The sequence below is a fragment of the Canis lupus genome, chromosome 26 (genome assembly GCF_048164855.1).
Source record: "Canis lupus baileyi chromosome 26, mCanLup2.hap1, whole genome shotgun sequence".
Taxonomy (NCBI): domain Eukaryota; kingdom Metazoa; phylum Chordata; class Mammalia; order Carnivora; family Canidae; genus Canis; species Canis lupus.
This window is the reverse complement of record NC_132863.1, coordinates 27,564,769-27,583,603: the sequence shown is the minus strand read 5'-3', so window position 1 is coordinate 27,583,603 and position 18,835 is coordinate 27,564,769. Positions and strand designations below refer to the sequence as shown.

Here is an 18,835-nt window from a genome sequence, read left to right as displayed (position 1 = left end):
TTTGGCCTCCTCTCTGATTTTTCTTGCAGGGTGGGTGGGGTCCCCATCAGATTTGAAACCTGACTTTACCAATATCCCAGCTTCTGGGAAAGAGGGAGCCCTGGGGATGCCACAGTCACCTGGCTACTTTGGGGTCACTTGGGAGGGGCTCCCAAGGGTCCTGGATACTGATTCTTTAAACCTCAGAGTCTGCTATGAAGTGTGATATTTTTCATTGAGAAAACTGCAGAGTGTTAAAAAATGTTATTTTCTACAAAAAAAAAAAAAAAAAACTTAAAATGTATCATGGAAAAAAGGAGGAAACTTTAGACATAGGTCAGTTATCTATTACAGTTTAATTGGCTCAAGACATTTATTAGATCACAGGTGCTGTGAATCCGGAATTTGGGCACTGGGTAGTTCTGACTCAGTGTCTCAAAAAGGTTGCAGTCAAAGATCAGTCAGGCTGCGATCATGTATAGGCTTGACTTGGGCCAGAAGATCCATTTGCAACATGGCTCACTCCTGTGCCTGGCAAGTCTGTGTTGGCAGGAGGAGGCCTCAAGTCCTCTCTACATAGATCTTTCCATAGCACTCCTTGAGTATCCTCACAACATGGCAGCTGGCTTGCCCTAGAGCAAGTCATCTATGAGAAATCAGGGTAGAGCAGCCCCGGTGGCGCAGCGGTTTAGCGCCGCCTGCAGCCCAGGGCGTAATCTTGGAGACCCTGGATCAAGTCCCACGTCAGGCTTTCTGTATGATGCCTGCTTCTCCCTCTGCCTGTGTCTCTGCCTCTCTCTCTGTGTGTCTCTATGAATAAATAAATAAAATCTTAAAAAAAAAATAAAAAAACAAGAAATCAGGGTAGAAGTCACCAATGTCTTTTATGACTAAACTTTGCAAATCACACAGTCATTTCTGCAGTATCTTACTGGCTATACAGACCAGCTCTTCTCAGTGTGGGAAGGCTTCACAGAAGGACATCTGAACTGGCATCTGAGGTCAAGATGTTGAGTAAATAAAGAGGATAGTGGTATATTATAGGCAGGAGACTGACAGGAGGTGGCTCCAGGGTGAGGGAGTGCACATATGGGAGTCTAGTAGAAAGAGAACAGAGCAGAACTGGAGAACCAAAAGGTTGTCACTGGAATAAGGAGTGACGAAAAAGGCTGGGTCAGATCACGTGGTGCCTTATGAGGGAAGGAATGTCCACATCCCATAGACAGTAGGAAGCCATAGGAGAGTTGAAAACGGAGAAAGGACAGAGGATGTATTGGGTCTAGAATTCATGAAGTAATATTCTCACTGTGCCTCAGGATGACCAGGATGGCTGGGAACACTGTGTTCTGTCCCTGGGACGTTAACAGATGATGAGTTGAAAGAGGGCAGCAGGCATAGAAGGAACTGGGTACCACTGAGCCCCAGAGAGTGATATTCTGGGAACAAGGGCAAATCTCTGCTGAAATCAGATGGCTATTAGAGCCAGCAGGCTAAAACCACAGGGTGGAAAATTTCAGGAAGGCAGACTTCTTCTTTCTTTCAGAAAACATTTCCAAGGACTGCAGCTGCTATGGAAGGATGACCACAGTCACATTCCAGGTGCTGCTTCCCAACATATCTTTCAGACTTTATGAACTGCTAATAGTTCAACATTTGGTTTCATATCTGAGAGAAAGGACTGCATATGCAAGGGGTCATTTCCGTGGCATCATGCGAGGTGCTAAAGAAGCAAGCCTGCTCTCTGGGGGCTCCCATGCCAGCACATGATAGTGGAATAGACACAGTTGGACTTCTGGAAATACACAGTTTTCAGCCTTGAGCCTCAGAGAAGAGCCTGAGAGAGATGAATCCTCAACTGAGGCTTAAAATTGGAGAATTTTGCAGGGAAAAACTGGAATGGGCTTCCCAGGCAGAGGGAACGGCTTGAGCAAAGGAGCACAGGGAAGAAGCAATAGGGGTGGGCAGAGGAGCTGTAAGCAGTTGGGGGAGGGGGCGGCCTGCCATAAGGGTGCACAGGAGACTTCTTAAACTTTGCCATGTATTGAAGGGGTCACAGGAGAAAAAGTGCTAGAGCAGGAGTGGGGTAGAATAAAACAGTACAGAGCTCCATTCCGCCCTGGGAGAGGCCGGCCCACGTTTTTGTAGTCAACAATACAGAGGGAAGGTGGGGGCAATGGCCTAATGACGGGGCAGGGCATCAGATGCCCCGTGATCCACTATATTCCTTTGGCAAAGCTCTCTGGGCCTCCGCCACCGCATCTTCAATGGGCTCTGGGCGCATCTGGCCCAAAGGACTAGAGGAGGCGGAGTCCGTAAGAGGGTGCGTGGTGTAGCTGGGGAAAGAGGTTACGCAGCTAGGTCTAGACCAGTGAGGACTTGAACTAGGGAGGGGGCGGGCGGGAGGCAAGAGGCGTTTGGACACCAGCTTACGCATGCGCCTCGACGGAGGCGGCGTTCTGCGCATGCGTGTGCGGACCCGCGAGGCTGCCAACTGCGCAGGCGTCCTTGGTTGGCGGGACTTTTCGGAGGCGGCGGCGGAGGTGACGGCGCAGGCTGCTGGCGGCGCCCCGGGCCTAGAAGGAGCGGCTGCAGTGGCGCAGGACGTTGCAGCGCGACCCTTGGCCGCGGAAGGTGATCTGCGGGCTCGTATCTCAGGGACAGAGGCTGCGGCTGGACTGGCGTCCCGAGGTCAGGAAGTCGCAGACCTGCCCCGGGACACCATTCGGGTCGCCCCTGCACCAGTCTCTTTGGCGTCGGACCTCTCCGCCCAGCCCAGACCGGTGGCCGCCCCCAGACAGCCGGCGCTGGGCGACCCGGGGCGCTGCGGCCTCTTGCGGGTGAGGGGAATCCCAAGGGCGGGCCGCACCTCGCGCTGGGGGCGGCCTGTTTTCGGATCCGGCGGTTTAGACTGCAGACTGGTGCTTGAGGGCTGGGGGTGGGTCACAGGCGTGGGTTCGGATTTCACCTCTGCACCCGCACCCCCGGCTGCTCCTAGTGGGCCAGGCTTTTGCCCCTCTGAACTTCAGTTTCCCTATCAGCAGGGGGGAATTAATGATAGCATTTACAGAGCTGTGAAAAGGATTAAGTGGGATAATGAGATAATGATGCAAATAAAACGCCTGTGTTCGCACATACACAGCTCGTGGCATAGAATAAGCGCTTAACAAGCAGCTTCACAAATGACATTTGTTGCTGTTATTATCCAGGCTTGAATCTGCGACACAGCCCTAACTGGGGATCTAGATCCCTGACCTACCCATCTTTGTTCTGTTACTTTCCCGTGCTGTCCCTCCGGTATCCATTCATTTCTCTTTATTTAGAGTCCCTCCCCCTTATACAGATTTCTGCTGGGAGGGAGGGGTATGGGTGGAAGAGGCAGAGATGCCTCAGTCGTGTCCTTCCTTGCCTTCTTCCAGTCAGTTGTCTGTGGACACCCACTACGAATACAAATACACTCTGGCTGGGGTGACAGACATGTAAACAGACTTTATAGCGCTAGGAAGACTAAGGGATGGAGCAGCCAGCTTTGCCTCGTGATTCGAAAGCTTCACATCTGAACTAGGTTGGGAAGGCTGAGTAAGTCTTACAGTCAGTGGGAGTAAAGATTCAAAACTGGTGCAGGGAATGGAGTTGGCAGGAGAGAGCAGGGATGGGTAGATTGGGACTAGTTTATGAAAGGTGTTGAATATACTGGAAGAATCTCTGCTGCTGTATAAATGGATTAGAAAGGAGCAGTGCTGCATGTTTTTGTTTTGTTTTTAAATATTTATTCATGAGAGACAGAGGCAGAGACATAGGCAGAGGGAGAATCAAGCTCCCTGCAGGGATCCTGATGTAGGACTCGATCTCAGGACCCTGGGATCACTATCTGAGTCAAAGGGAGATGCTCAACTACTGAGCCACCTAGGTGCCCTGCAGTGTTGGATGTTGCAGGACTAGTGGAGAGGCTGTAAAATTATTCTGGGGAGGGGGAGGCAGATGGTGGAAGTTCTGACACCCGAACTAAACTGAGAACTGGAAGTGGAGAAAAGTTTCCAGAGACTCTTGGAGGCAGATGGGCAGGACTTTGGATGTGGAGATTAAACAAGGAAAGGATGATGCAATTTTTCTAATTTGGAAGACCGTGTAGATCATAATGCCATCTACTCATATCTAAAATAATTGGGAAATAAAGGAGGGTGAGTGTTTTAAGCAAGACAAGAGTATTTCTAGTGATGAGTTCTATAGAGATTCAGTACAGGAGGTGATGATAATCTTTAGTCTCTGGAGAAGGTGGATGAGGTGGGACTGGGCTGGGCCTTGTCAGGTAGGTAGAATTTCATGGGGCAGTGATGAGCAGTTCGAAAGGCTGGACAACACAGGTCTCTTCAAGGGTAGTAAGGCCCCAGAAATGTGAAGAACAGGTCACTTCGTTTTCCTATTTTCAGGGTTCTTCATCCAGGATGTCTTCGGTAATTAGATCGGAAGCTATAGAAGGTGAGTATTGTAGTGAAAATGAGAACCTCTTGCCTTGGGTTCAGGTTTCTGTGCTGTACACAAATGCTTTCCTGGCTGCTGGTGGATTTGGAATCATATAATCACATACTTGCAGAGATGCTTCCTCACCGCTTCCATGATCTGGGGCATACATTTTCTTTTTCCACCTTTTTGCTCAGATGCATTGTTGTGGGTTTTATTTTGTATTTTGACTTTTTCATAACAAGTGCTAGAAGAGGAACCAGTGACATCTAAGACTTACGATCATCCACTGAAATCGGATCCCATCCCTGTGGAAGTGTGTAGCAAATCACCTGCCTCCCTGGAGATGATTCAACGCGTTTCAGAGGAAAGAATTCACCCTGGCTCGAGCCCTAAAATGGGGGGAAATTGTGATCTCATCCACCAGGAAGGACTTCAGTCCAGGTCCCTTCATTTGTCCCCCCAAGAACAATCTCCCGATCGTCAAGACAAGAGTCAATCTTGGCGGCGAGCAAGTATGAAAGAAATAAGCCGGCGGAAGTCACTGCCTGCCTTTCACCAGGGCATCACAGGTGGGGTGTCGTGTATATAAGACAGGAATTCCAGCTCAGATAAGAGGCAGTGAGGTATGGCAGAAAGAATGGAGGAGGATTGACCTGGCTTTGCTACTTACTAGTTATGTGACTGAGCGAATCCGGTCACCCCGTCAACCTCAGTTTCCTCATCTGTAGGGGAGATATTAAGATCATAAGTACTAATGTCAAACACCTAGTAAGTGTCCTGTATGATTGCTATTTATATTAGCAGCTGCCCATTGTAATCACCATGAACAGAAATTTCTAGTTTACAGTCATTCAGCACTCACCTCTGCTAGGATGAAAGGCATTAAAAATATTTCTTCATATGGCTTTCTGTCATTTCCTAAAATGAAACAAGGTGGATGGGTTGTTACCTAATTATAGGCTTTATAACTGAAAATATCTCAGAGTGAGGATTCATGTGAAGATAGCTTGGTGAAAACTAAGTTTTTAGACACGTATTTGAATGTGATCTATGTAAATTTACGATGATAATTACATCTCAGTAAGCATCGAAGTACAAGATGTAATATGGAAAGTCCAGCATATTTCAGGAAGAACTTAGTTGTGTAACCTTGAGCAAATTACTTAAGCTCCTTTGCCTTACAGTCCTTAACAATAAATGGGATGAAATAATACCTGTTTTACAGGGTCATGTGAAAATTAAATGCATTAACATATAACACAGTTCTTGGCATATAGTAAGTAAATAGCTCCAATGTTAAGCTGTTGTGGTTATTTTAAAGATATTAGCTCACTTCCAGATGGCCTGATGTCTAGGAGGAAATCTGAGTAAAAATAGCCATTTAGCATATTACTGCCACAATTGTGCTCTTGCATTTTGCTCTGTGGGTGTGCCAAGAAAACAGCCACAGTTCCTTAACTAAGATTACCCCTACCTTCATCTCTGCTCTGGGATCTGTGGACCTAAAATTATGTATAATAAAAACGCCGATGTAATAAGTAATGTAGTTATCTCTTGGTTATCCCTGGCCACTTGCTAGGTTTCTTTGGTTATAGGCAGAAGATTATCCTATTTTTCCTAACAACAATGAGAAATAATTAAGAGACAAAATTAAAAATACAGCCAGCTGAAGCTGGATGACAAAAATCTATGGACAGAAATATATGCATCTCAAATTGTCAGAACAAACTTCCTTTGCTGTATAATTGATGTGTTTAGACAGACATAATTAAAACAGTATCAACATCTTGAGGATTCAGTGGCATAATAATGTAAAGTCTCCTACCAATTCAGATGGATTCACCATGTGACCTTGGGCAGTTTACCTATCATGCAACCTTTGTACATCAGTATCTTCCTTTGTAAAATGGAATTGATAAGCTACTTGCCTTCGGTTTTAATGAGGTGTGCCTAGCATTTAATGAAATACCTTTTATATAGCAAGTATTCAACAAATTATTGTTAATATTATTAGGTCATTATGGAGAGGCAGCATGACTCTTAGCAGGAATATATACATTTTTTGGTGATGGATTTGGATTGAATTCTGGCTCCACCAATCTCTGGCCTCCAGCAAGTTATCTGCCCTCTGAACTTCAATTTTCCCATCTGTAAAATGGGGCTCTTAATTTACAAGACAAGTGTATTTAAAGCACGCTGCAGGGGCACATGGGTGACTTAGGAGAGCATTCAACTCTTGGTCTCAAGAGTCCTAAGTTCAGGCCTACATCGGGCATGCAGCCTACTTAAAAAAAAAACAAAACAACACAGCACAGTGCCTATCATTAAAATGCTCAAAAGTTCCCATCTCTCTTTAAATGCTGAAAATAAAACATTTTAAAAAGTTATTTTTTAAGTTAAATTATTCTATTATTTTTGCTTTATTTTTTAAAAGATTTAATTATTTAGTTGAAAGTGTGTGCGTGTGCTCGCGCGTGCACGCACACACACACACAGGAGGTGGGGGAAGGGAAGAGGGAGAGAAGCGAATTTCCATCTGAGATCACAGGGGTTGATCTCATTACCCTGAAGTCCTGACCTGAGCCAAAATCAAGAATTGAACACTCAACTGAGTCATTGAATCTCCCTTAACAGACAAGATTTTGATGTAATTTAAAAAAGGCTCTTAAAACTATTTAAAGTTAGTACACATAAACAGGTAAATTTCATTTTTTGATTCTAAAAAAATTAGATATGATTGTATATGAATGAATTCTCACTTTAATTAGAAAAGGCTGCTAGGTGTTCTTGCCTGAATTTAGATTGCATCAAGAGGGAGGACAATTTTCAGGTTTTTTTACTTTGCTAACTGTGTTAATATCTAGCTCCTTATATGGTGATATTTTGTTAGAGCTCAGCAGATCCATCAGTGCCAATTTAGCAGAAAGCAAACGGCTGGGCGCTCTCCTGCTTTCCAGTTTCCAGGTGAGATTCTTGGGATTAAGAAATGCTATATATATATATATTTAAACTATTACTGTGACAGCCCCAAAGAGAGATCAGTATTGTGTGATGTGTCCAGTTAAGATTAAAAGATGTTTCTCTCTAGGTGAGATTAATTTAAAAGCCAGATTTAATCCTAGCAGCAGCTGATTTCTCTCTGGACTAGGCTCTCTACCAGTCCCACCAGTGCTGCTGCTAAGTGAGCAGCTGACAGAAATTTCCTCAATCTAGTGTATTTTGCCCATTGGCAGCAAATGAGAATTTAAAGTGGGTAGAAGTCAATATCTAAGTTAAAGCAGACATTTGAGGTCTGACAACATACTGGAAGAGAATTACATGGCTAACTGGTGATTACATCAGTTTAGGTAAGTCATTTGTGTTAATTAAATGACGATGTTTCTTCTCTGCACCAAAAATCAAAATGTATAGCTTGAGCGAAGAGAGTTTTCTTGATCTACATATTTGTTTATATGAAAAATCTTGGGTGTAAGAATTAAGTTATATTTACTTTTACATTGATTAAATATGAACGTAAATATGATTACGTGAACTGAAGATTGGCCTGGGAAATCTTGGTTTTTGTACTGAAAATGCTTTCCTTTATCTAGTTCTCTGTTCAGAAACTTGAACCTTTCCTAAAGGACATGGAAGGCTTCAGTCTTGAAAGTTTTAGAGCCAAAGGTAAGTTGCTAAGAATAGAGAGCAAGCTTTGGACTTGGGCTTTACCTTCTGTTCAGGTCAGTTGAAGCCACACTTTCAGGACCCTTATTTATAGGAGCTACTACCTCGCAAAACCAGCCCCTCTCTATATTTAAGAATTGTGTTTAAAAAAGTAAGAATATATGCTTATGAACTTCAGGAGGTATAAAAGTGAAAAAAATAAGCATGCCTCCCACCTTACGCCAGTACAACTCTCTCAGAGCCCCTTATAGCCACCAGCTTTTTGTGGGTTATTACACAGATCTTAATTCATTTCCAACATTTTTACATTAATACCTAATGAACAATACTCTCTGCCCTGTTCTTTACCTTGTCTTTTTTTTTTTTTTTTTTTTAAAGATATATTTATTAGGGATTTGGGGGAGGAACAAAGGAAGAGGGAGAGAGGAACTCAGGCAGACTCTGTGCTGAGCAAGGAGCCCAAGGTGGGGCTCAGTCTCATAACCCTGAGGTCGTGACCTGAGGCAAAACCAAGTGTCAGATGTTCAGCCCACAGTGCCACCCAGGTGCCCCTTATGTTTTATTTTAACCAAATCATCTTGCATATTGTCCCATATTCCACATATAGAACTGTCCTTTTTTTTTTTTTTTTTAAAGATTTTATTTATTCATGAGAGACACACACAGAGAGAGATAGAGACACAGGCAGAGGGAGAAGCAGGATCCATGCAAGGAGCTCGATGTGGGACTCGATCCGGGGTCTCCAGGATCACACCCTGCAGCACTAAACCACTGTGCCACCAGGGCTACCCTATAGAACTATCCTTATGGAAGTTTAGTAGCCATATGATATTTCATTTTATAAATATTCCGTATATGATTCAACCAGTTCTTTACTGATGGACTTTTAGTGCTGTTTCTAGTCTTGTTATCATAACGATTGGGGTAATGAATAACTTTTTACACAAGCCTTTTGGCATATACACAAGTAAAAATAAGATAAATTTCTAGAATTGGAATTACATAGATCAGATGAAATGTTGGAGATTACCAGATTGCCTTCCAGAAAGGTTTTATTAGTTCTCTTATCAGCAATATATGCAAGTACCTATTTTTTCACACACTTGTTTTATTAAACCATTCAGATTTTTTACTACTTAATAAGTGATAAAAAGTATTTTCTAGTTTTAATCTGTGTTCCTTTTTCTTTTAAAGAGGATAGACATTTTTTCATATTTCTTTTTTTTTTTTTAAGATTTTGTTTGTTTATTCATAGAGACTGGGAGAGGGAGAGAGGCAGAGACACAGGCAGAGGGAGAAGCAGGCTCCCTACAGGAAGCCCGACATGGGACTCGATCCCGGGTCTCCAGGATCACACCCCAGGCTACAGGCAGCGCCAAACCGCTGTGCCACCAGGGCTGTCCACTTTTTCATATTTCTTAGAGCTATTTGTACTTCATTTTCTGTGTATTGTTTGTATCCTTTGTTCCTTTTTTTAAAAATCTGTAATGTGTTGATTGGGATAATTTGCCACTCATCTGGATTCAGGGTGCTTTTAGCCCTGCTTCTATCTAGAGGAATATCCTTCTGTAAGCCTGCTTTTCCTCTTGTAGGCTCGCAAAGGACAGTGGAGCAGTCAACAGAAAAAACTACTGTTTGTGCATAGCTAAAGGCAGTGGTGATTTTGTAGCAACCTGGGCACTTTGCATCAGTGAAGTAGGAGTTAGGGCTTTGCGACAGGCGATTCTTGCGCTTCCTTTTCTCCTCTGGGATTGTATGGGTGGAGGAAGTCCTTCAAGAGGGGATGTTGGAGAGTTCAGCATTGCCAGAAAGGCTCCTTTGTTCATTTTTTTAAATTGAGGTGTTGACTTTTTTACATCACTTTGTGGGAACTCTTTTTTTTTTTTTTTTAATTTATTTATTAATGAGAGATACCGAGAGGGAGAGAGAGAGAGAGAAAGAGAAAGAGAAAGAGAAGCAGGCTCCATGCAGGGAGTCCAACACAGGACTCGATCCCGGGTCTCCAGGATCAGGCCCTGGACTGAAGGCGGCACCAAACCGCTGAGCCACCGGGGCTGCCCAGTTTGTGGGAACTCTTTATACACAAGGAAATTAGCCGTTCATCTTTGATACAGCTATTCTTAGGAATTCATTTTCAACTTTTCAGGAAGTAGCTACGTGTAACTACACAATCATCCAGGGTCAGAAATATTCAATGTTACCCACTTAAAAGACCTAGAAAATATACGAACTTCGAGTATTGTTTATCTCAGCATTGGATCATCACTATTAGAGTAGATATGATAGCTGTTTAAAATCTGCTTTCCCTCTGCATTTCTCACCTGAGTGCAATTGCAGATTTTCCAAGTCGAAGCCGAGATATGTTTTTACCCTATACACATAATTCCTTTTTCTCTTTTAACAATTTTCATTATCCTCTTGCCTTTTGCCTGACTTCTATAATATGTTCTTCCTTTTAGTGCCAGCAGTTGAAATTTCTTGAAAGATTGAAATGTCAGTGCACATATACCTTTTAACTGCTTTTCAGTCAAGTATAAAAAACATTATCATAAATGTCATAAAGAGGAGTTGTCTTCCATTTTATCTATATCTACCTAAAAAAAATAAAGATAAAATTTTCTGTGTATTTATACTACTTTGAATGGGTGAGAGGGCCAGAATATAACAGGGGACCCTAGAGCTGATATCACCTTGAATATGTTATACCTTGTCAGCAGCTTGCTGTGAAAATTCTTATTTTTTTTATTTTATAACATTTACTTTTTTCCCCCTCTAGCATCTTCTCTTTCTGAAGAATTGAAACATTTTGCAGAGAGCCTAGAAAGTAATGGAACGCTACAAAAATGTTTTGAAGATTCAAAAGGGTATGTGCAATTCCCCTATGTCCTAAATTATAATTGAATTAAGACTTTTCATTATAATTAGTTGTTTATTCACTCAACAAACATTTATCCAGCATCTTCTACACACCAGGCTTTTCTATATGTTGGAGATAAAGTCATAAATAGGTTAAGCAGGTATCTTAATAGGAGAGACAGTCAAACAAATACATAGAAAATAAGGATTTCAAGTAGCGATAATCTAAGAAGTCAACTATGATAGTGACTTGAGGGGGTGGGTAACTTTAGCTAATGGTCAGAGAAGACCTGTAAGATCTGAGTGGTGAGAAGGAACCAGCCATGGAAAGGTGAGAGGAAAAGCATTGTTCACATCTTTGCTAGCAATGCAAGGTTGATGATAAACAAACGTTGTTTAGCTGTTGGCAAGCAAGAATATGAGGAGAAAGTTTAAATCCCAGTCCCAAAATACTAGTTCCTCTACAGGAGCAGGGCCTAACCCTCTAGCTCTTGCCTTGCAACAAATCGTGTCACTTGGGTCTACATCATAAACTTTTTACTTTTGACTTCACAAAGGTTTACTTTCCCATAGATTGTTAAAATTAACATTGCTATCCAGGAAATGAAAAAATAGGTTGGCTCAACATAGTATCTCTTTTAATGCAGTGTATTTAAGCCACTAGCTGCTGCATCTCAGCCAGTGGTGATAGAGGCTGTGTGTCACCGGCCTTGGTAGAGAAACATGAAAGTTGGCACAATTAACTTGGCTTTGGTGGGTAGAGTACGAAGTACATCTGCAGAATTTTGGCATTTTCAGTGCCTGCTTCTTTTCCAACAGGATTAATAACCCAACTGAACTGAGCCTTTGGTGTAAGTAAACATAATCCCTGTCCGCAGCATCCATAGCATCATTTTAAGTGGGAAGAAAAGATAGTTATATACAAAAGTATTGTTGGGCCTTAAAAGATGACTCAAAAAGAAGAGACTCAAATGTGAGGTGAACAAGGAGCACCTGGGTGGCTCAGTCGGGTGAGCGTTCGACTCTTGGATTCGGCTCAGGTCCTGATGTCATGCCTCATGGGATCAAGCCCCGTGTAAGGCTCCATGCTCAGCGGGTGTCCGCTTGGATAGTCTCTCTCTCTGCCCCTTCCCCTGTTCATGCTTCCTCTCTTTCTCTCTCTCAAATAAATAAATCTTTTAAAAAGATGTGAACCAAAATTTGAGATGAAAAACTCCAGATGTTTGAGGGTCAGGCTGAGTGAGATTTTATGAGGCAGAATAGGTGAAAGGCAACAATTGGAATAAAAGTTAATGAGCTGGTTGAAGCCAGAACACAGCCTAAAGTGTCAGGTTAAGGGGTTTTGACTTTTATTCTGAATGCAGTGGAGGGTCACAGAGTTTTAGGCAAAGAAAACAAAATTAAGTAGTATTTTATGTTAATTTGGCTATAGGTGAATTGAAATTGATGAGAGAAATAGAAAATAAAGAGTCCACTGAGGAAACTTCTAGTGGAAAAGTGAGATAGAGCCCAAGAATAAATATTTGTTGAAAGATAAATTCTGAACATCTTTTACCGCCCTTAAAATTATGTAAGGCATCCTATGAAAAACAAGTACTTTTGAAAGATTTACATTGATTTTAAAATCAATCCTATCTGTATTCCAGAAAAGCATCAGATTTGTCTCTGGAAACATCAGTGGCTGAGATGAAGGAATACATAACAAAGTAAGTGAAAATGAGTGATCCTTTGTTGGAAAATCTATATTCATCTGGGGAAAATAACTAGATCTGGGAAAAATGAATAGTAAACATCCCATTTAGTGTCAGTACTAGTGTGTCAACACTAGAATTTGAAAAGCTACATATTGGGATCTTGTGGGCTATACTCATGGCCAGTTTCATAGAATGGAATCTAGGGAATAAGGATGTTAATTTGATTTTAAGAACTCATGTTTGATTTGATTAAATTAATATCCTCTGAATCAATTGGGCTTTCTAATCCATTAATGACATGTTTATTCACATCTTAGAACTGTTGAGATACCTAATGTACTTATTGTTGCCTTGAGTGATTCAGAATGAGACAATCAAAAAGTAACCAATTATTTTTTATCCTGATTCTATAGATTTTCTTTAGAACGTCAGTCTTGGGATCAGCTCTTGCAGCACTACCAGATGGAGGCTGAAGAGATCACATCCAGGTTAGATCTGTGATTGGAAATGGAAGGCTATCTTTTTACCTTGTGAAATTTTATTTGAATTGATTTCAGTTCTGTTAGCACAAATTGAAAGATGACTCCTTTCTGATAGGCCAATCAACTCATCAAAGCTCTATAAATTATGTATTAGCATTCTAGGATTATAAATGGGGAGTTGGGAGAAGGGGAGGGAGAGTGGGTGTCACTATTTTCAGGCAAAGAACAGAATTGCTTCTGCTCTGTATCCTTGGCTGCTGTTCCACATCCTGGGGGAGACAAGTACATCTCTGCCCTATACCAGGGCATCCAGGGTTGAGCCAAGAATTTGATCAGCGCACTTCAGTTTGCAGGTGGCCTTCAAGCTGCAGGTTTGGGGGAGAGCCCTGGCCAGGTCCTTCATAAAGATGCAAAGGCCTGGAAAGGGATGATGAAAGAGGGCGTATAGGAGAGAGAGGATCTTTGTCTGGGTCTTAAAGGCATAAGAAAGTGGGAAAGTGTTAGACTTTGATTTAGTTGGCCATCCAAACCAGTGATTAAGCTTTTTTTCCCCAACAGAATCTCAGCTAGAAACCCAAACATAAAACGCTAGCTAAAACCATAATTGCACAAGTGGCCTCTTAGTACAGAGGTGCTTTAAGGAACATGGTTTGAAAAATTTCTGCAGTCCAGGCATTCATGGTTACCAGTTACTTTATTCGCCCCTTATATATTTCTGTTTATGAAGTTAGGTAATGTATAAGATGGCAGTTTCAGATTAAGAATTTTGATGTGAGATAGTTTATTGGTTAAGAGGAATGTTTCTGGAAGCAGATTATGTCTGTTTGAATACTAATTACTCCTTCATTTTGTGACTTTGGGCAAGCTACTTAATTTCTAAGGCTGGGGGGGATCCCTGGGTGGCTCAGCAGTTTGGCGCCTGCCTTTGGCCCAGGGCGTGATCCTGGAGTCCCAGGATCGAGTCCCATGTCGGGCTCCCAGCATGGAGCCTGCTTCTCCCTCCTGTGTGTCTGCGCGCCTCTCTCTCTCTCTCTATCTCTCTCTCTCTGTCTATCATAAATAAATAAATAAATAAATAAATAAATAAATCAATCAATCAATCAATCAATCAATCTTAAAAAAAAAATTTCTAAGCCTGAAGTTCCTCACTTGAAAATGGCGATAATATTAATACCTACCTTGGGGCACTTGGGTGTCTCAATGGTTGAGTGTTTGCCTTTGGCTCGGGTCATAATCCTGGGGTCCTGGGATGGAGTCCTGCATAAGCCTCCCTGAAGGAGCCTGCTTCTCCCTCTGCCTGTGTTTCTGCCTCTCTCTCTGAGTCTCATGAATGAATAAATCTTTAAAAAAAAAAATAATAAAGAATACCTACCTCATTGGGTTATTGTGAGTGTTAAATGAGGTGAAATGGAAAGTGTTTCAGAGTCTGGCAGTCAGGAAATTATAGGAGTGGTTGTTCAAGCGTTCTCACTTTGTTTTTGTTTTTTTGTTTTAAGATTTTATTCATTATTTTGGGAGAGTGAGTACAAGCAGTGGTAGAGGCAGGGGGAGAGGGAGAAGCAGGCTCCCTGATGAGCAGAGAGCCTGACGCAGGGTTGGATCCCAGGACCCCAGGATCATAACCCCAGCCAAACACAGATGCTTAACTAACTGAGCTACCCAGGCATTCCAAGAGTCCTCAGTTTTCATGAAGTCTCCATCATATTCAGTTATTTTTTTTTACTTTTTAAAGATTTTATTTATTTATTTATTTGATAGAGTACAAGTAGAGGGAGAAGGGGGCAGAGGGAGAAGCAGGTTCCCTGCTGACCAGGGAGCTGGATGCAGGGCTTGATCCCAGATGCTTAACTAACTGAGCTATCGAAGTGCCCCCGTATTTTAAATATTTTAGATAATTGAAGTGGCCCAGTAATTTTGGGAAAGATCATAGACATTAATTTCAGGAAAGCAAGCTTTGGCTTTACTCCACTTATAGTCCTTTTTGTAAATGGGCCTTACTGTCAGATGGAGTCAACTGATCTGAAGGTCTAGCATTTTCTGGAGTCCAGTGGTCTTAAATAATTAATAATGGAATAATCATTTCAGACCCCCTTGTTAATAAGAGGGTCTATGTCTACAGTAGAATGGATGAATATTGGTTCAGATTAATAAAAGCCCTTCTGAGATTTTTTTTCTAGGTCGTTTTACATATCTTCCCCCAGAAATGATTATAAAAACTCCTTGAGAAAACAATTCCTTGAGGGGTGCCTGGATGGCTTAGTTGGTTAAGTGTCTGCCTTTGGCTCAGGTTATGATCTCAGGGTCCTGGAATCGAGCCCCACATCAGGCTCTCTGCTAAGCAGGGAGTCTGTTTCCCCCTCTCCCCCCTGCTTGTGCTCACATGTTCTCTCTCTCAAATAAATAATGAAAGTCTTTAAAAAGAAAATTCCTGAACTCTCTTTTGTTTTGTTTTGTTTTGTTTTCCTCTCCTCCCAGAACATCAGCTGAAACCAAAGTTACTGAAGTTGAAGTGGAACCTAAAACATATCTTGGATCTTCCCAGAGTGAAGTCCTTAGTACAAAGCCTGACTACCAGAAGATATTGCAGAATCAGAACAAAGTCTTTGATTATATGGAGTTAGTGGTGAGTTGGCTCATGTTAATTTGGTTATTTAGCTTTGCTTTGTTGTGATCCTTGGAAATTGAGGGACCTGGAGAATATTGTAATGAGGTAAGTATATTCAGCTCTATCTTGGGGAAACCTGGAGAGACAATAAAACATGTGGTGGTAAGAGCTAATAAAGTAGGGTAAAGGAGAGAGTGTACAGGAAGGGCAGCAGGGTGCTGTACAGAGCAGTTGTTGATGGTCCTTCAAAGATGCCATTTTAATAGAGATTTGAAAGAAATAAGGAAGTGGGCCATGAGGACATTTAGGAGAATAGTATTGTGTCGCTTCAAATATCGACAGGAAACCGATGCACTTGATAAAGGTGAGTTGAAGGAGTGATGTATAAAGTGTAGGTATTGAGGAAATCACAAGGATTAGTGAAGTAGTCTGGGGCTTAGAGGCAGCTGTACTCTTAATATCCGTAGGCCTGAAAGGTGAAGGGGAGGAACAGTCACTGTGGTACCAGAGGAAGAAAATCATAGAGTGGGCTGCTTTGAGAGAGCCATGGCTTTCAGTTGAGAGACAAAAGTAACTCAAGACGACCCTTCCAGCAAGCCTGTGTAAAAATATTCTGATTTCATTCAGCTCCTCCAGCTTGGGCTCCCTCTTGGCCAAACCTGCCGAGACATCAGAAGACATGGAATCCTGTTTGAGGTTATATGTGGCAGCTTCCCAGGGCATAGAGCAGTGTGGCCAGGTGTAGAGTGTGGATCTGAAGGAGCAAACAAGTGCTCGCTTAGTGCTCACATATACTAAAATTAAAGGAACAAACAAGATGTCTGGCACAAGCATTCCAGGTTGAAAAGATAACAAAGGCAAAGCTCCTAGCAGGAGCTTGCCTACTCTTTTTTGAGGAACATCGAAGAAGCCAAGGATCCTTATAGCTCACAGCTGTCTTGTCATATGCAGATGGATGAACTGCAAGGCTCTGTGAAGCAGCTGCATGCTTTTATGGATGAAAGTACCCAGTGTTTCCAGAAGGTGTCAGTACAGCTTGGTGAGTGTGTGTCTTCAAGGGACTAGAGCTTGCACTATTTTATATATGATAGTGCTTTGGATATAAACTGCCCTTCAAAGCATATGGTCTCTGGATGCCTGGGTGGCTCAGCGGTTGAGCGTCTGCCTTTGGCTCAGGGCATGATCCTGGTCCCGGGATCGAGTCCCACGTTGGTCTCCCTGTGAGGAACCTGCTTCTCTCTGCCTGTGTCTTTGCCTCTCTCTTTGTATCTCTCATGAATAAATACATAAAATCTTAAGAAAATAAAACAAAACACAAAGCATATGGTCTCAGAGAATAAGGCCTGTATGAGATTCTTTTTCTCCCCTCACAATTATTATTATGCTGTGAGTATTCAAAGTTGATGGGAAATATCTAGATGTGAATTCCATGGGAACACAGTAAACTGAGAATTAAATCCCCATAAACCATGTTGTGTTAGTAAATCCAAGTTTTATTTTGTATTTTAAATCCAAGTTTTTAAGTACTCATGACCATTTTCCTTTTCATTCTTCAAGAATCCATTAAGTGACACTGATATTAGTTCCCTGCTGCTTTTTCTGGCCTCCTCTAGTCCTAAGTTATTTGCTAGATATACCTTCATTTTCTCATTACATTGTATTATGGTTGTGGTTGCAGCTGGCTTCCCTGTCAGACTGCCATCTCCTTGAGGACAGAGACTCTCTTATTTGTCATTGTAATTCCTTTCAGCATCTCACACAATGTTCATACAACCAAGTTTTCAATAAATATTATTTTGAATTCAACTGAAATTTACTTTTGTCTTTCCTCTGCAGGGAAGAGAAGCACGCAACAATTAGATCCTTCACCAGCTCGAAAACTGCTCAAGCTTCAGCTACAGAACCCACCTACCACACACTGCTCTAGGTCTTGTCAGTGACTTCATGTAGTTTTCCCTTCCACAAGGTGCTCCAGAGGAGAGAAAGGGGAAGAGTGCCCCAGCACATGACAACTGCATGGCAGCCTGAGATGCTGATAGCTGCCCTATTGCCTTTGAGGATAACTGGCTGAATGTAAAGTTTTTTTCCTAAAAGTAACAGAATTTATGCATTTGAAAGAGTGTAGTATAGATACTATTTCCAAGGATGTGCAAACTGCTTGCAATTTCTATTGTGGAATGACCTTGAGAACTAGTAGCCCATTCTTTTAATTACCCTTCATGGTTGGTATTCGTCATCTTATGAAATGTTTTTTAGGTTTTGAAACAATCCAAAGTCATTCAGGACCAAATCTAGGGAAACATTTTAGGGGTCAAGTTGGGTTCTGGTAGTAAAGGAATGGAACTGATTTTCTAGTGTGGCCCTGAAGGTGATTTTAGGTAGAGGAATTGTGAGCATTGAGCATGCAGTTGTGATCCACATGCATCATGTGGATATATGTACCACTTCACAGAATGTTCAAATTGAAGGAAATACCACTCATTCTCTGTCCTGTTGTCTACAGTGTGCTTTAGCTTTTAACATTGAGTGGACATCCTAAATCCTGGATTCATGGCAAGGAAGGGCTAAGTAGTTTTTCTCATTATTCTCTATCTTTAATAATTTTCATTATAAAATTACACATTATTAAAAGCTGCTTTTGTCTTTGTGCGTATTTTGAGCATATGAAAAAAATTTTTAAAGCAATGAAGGCTTAGCAGAAAATAGGATTCTTTGCCAAGATGCTAAAGTAAACAGTAATGTAGGGATATATGCCTCAGCATTAATTACCAGGAAAACACCAACTAATTTTTTTTTTTAAGACTTTATTTATTCACGAGAGACACACAGAGAGAGGCAGAGACATAGGCAGAGGGAGAAGCAGGCTCCATGCAGGAAGCCTGATGCAGGACTTGATCCCAGGATCCTGGGATCATGACCTGAGCCAAAGGCAGACACTCAACCACTGAGCCACCCAGACGTCCCAACACCAACTAATTTATTGTTAATGTTTCTTATTCTCTGATCCTTGTAATAGGATAAAGCCTACTTCATTTAAATACCCAGTCATAAAGTCTTAAACCTTGGCCTAAGTACCAGTTAGTGAAAGGTGATAT

The 18,835-nt window shown here is 41.9% G+C and overlaps 1 protein-coding gene across 10 annotated transcripts; it reads left to right on the top strand.

Annotated features, from left to right (window-relative positions):
- The first annotated feature begins 2,280 nt into the window (after positions 1-2,280).
- Positions 2,281-18,375, top strand: DSN1 (DSN1 component of MIS12 kinetochore complex). Of its 10 annotated transcripts, none has more exons than XM_072800912.1 (11): positions 2,281-2,299; positions 4,407-4,455; positions 4,683-5,009; positions 7,331-7,404; positions 8,031-8,103; positions 10,880-10,967; positions 12,606-12,665; positions 13,067-13,141; positions 15,611-15,758; positions 16,692-16,779; positions 17,577-18,375. In XM_072800912.1, the coding sequence occupies exons 2-11, from the start codon at positions 4,422-4,424 to the stop codon at positions 17,678-17,680; spliced, it is 1,071 nt and encodes a 356-aa protein (XP_072657013.1). In that variant the 5' UTR covers positions 2,281-2,299; positions 4,407-4,421; the 3' UTR covers positions 17,681-18,375. The 10 variants fall into 10 exon arrangements, 9 of the variants coding, with proteins under 9 accessions (XP_072657013.1, XP_072657008.1, XP_072657007.1 ...); XM_072800906.1 differs by lacking the exon at positions 2,281-2,299 and adding an exon at positions 2,463-2,816; XM_072800910.1 differs by lacking the exon at positions 2,281-2,299 and adding an exon at positions 2,471-2,610.
- Positions 18,376-18,835: the final 460 nt, after the last annotated feature.

Excerpts from the sequence above, each read along its gene's own strand:
- DSN1 (XM_072800907.1), top strand. The coding sequence starts at position 2,412 with ATGCGCCTCGACGGAGGCGGCGTTCTGCGCATGCGTGTGCGGACCCGC. Across the intron at positions 2,611-4,682 it reads GCGACCCTTGGCCGCGGAAG|TGCTAGAAGAGGAACCAGTG; the intron begins GTGATCTGCGGG and ends TTTCATAACAAG. Across the intron at positions 7,405-8,030 it reads TCCTGCTTTCCAGTTTCCAG|TTCTCTGTTCAGAAACTTGA; the intron begins GTGAGATTCTTG and ends TCCTTTATCTAG.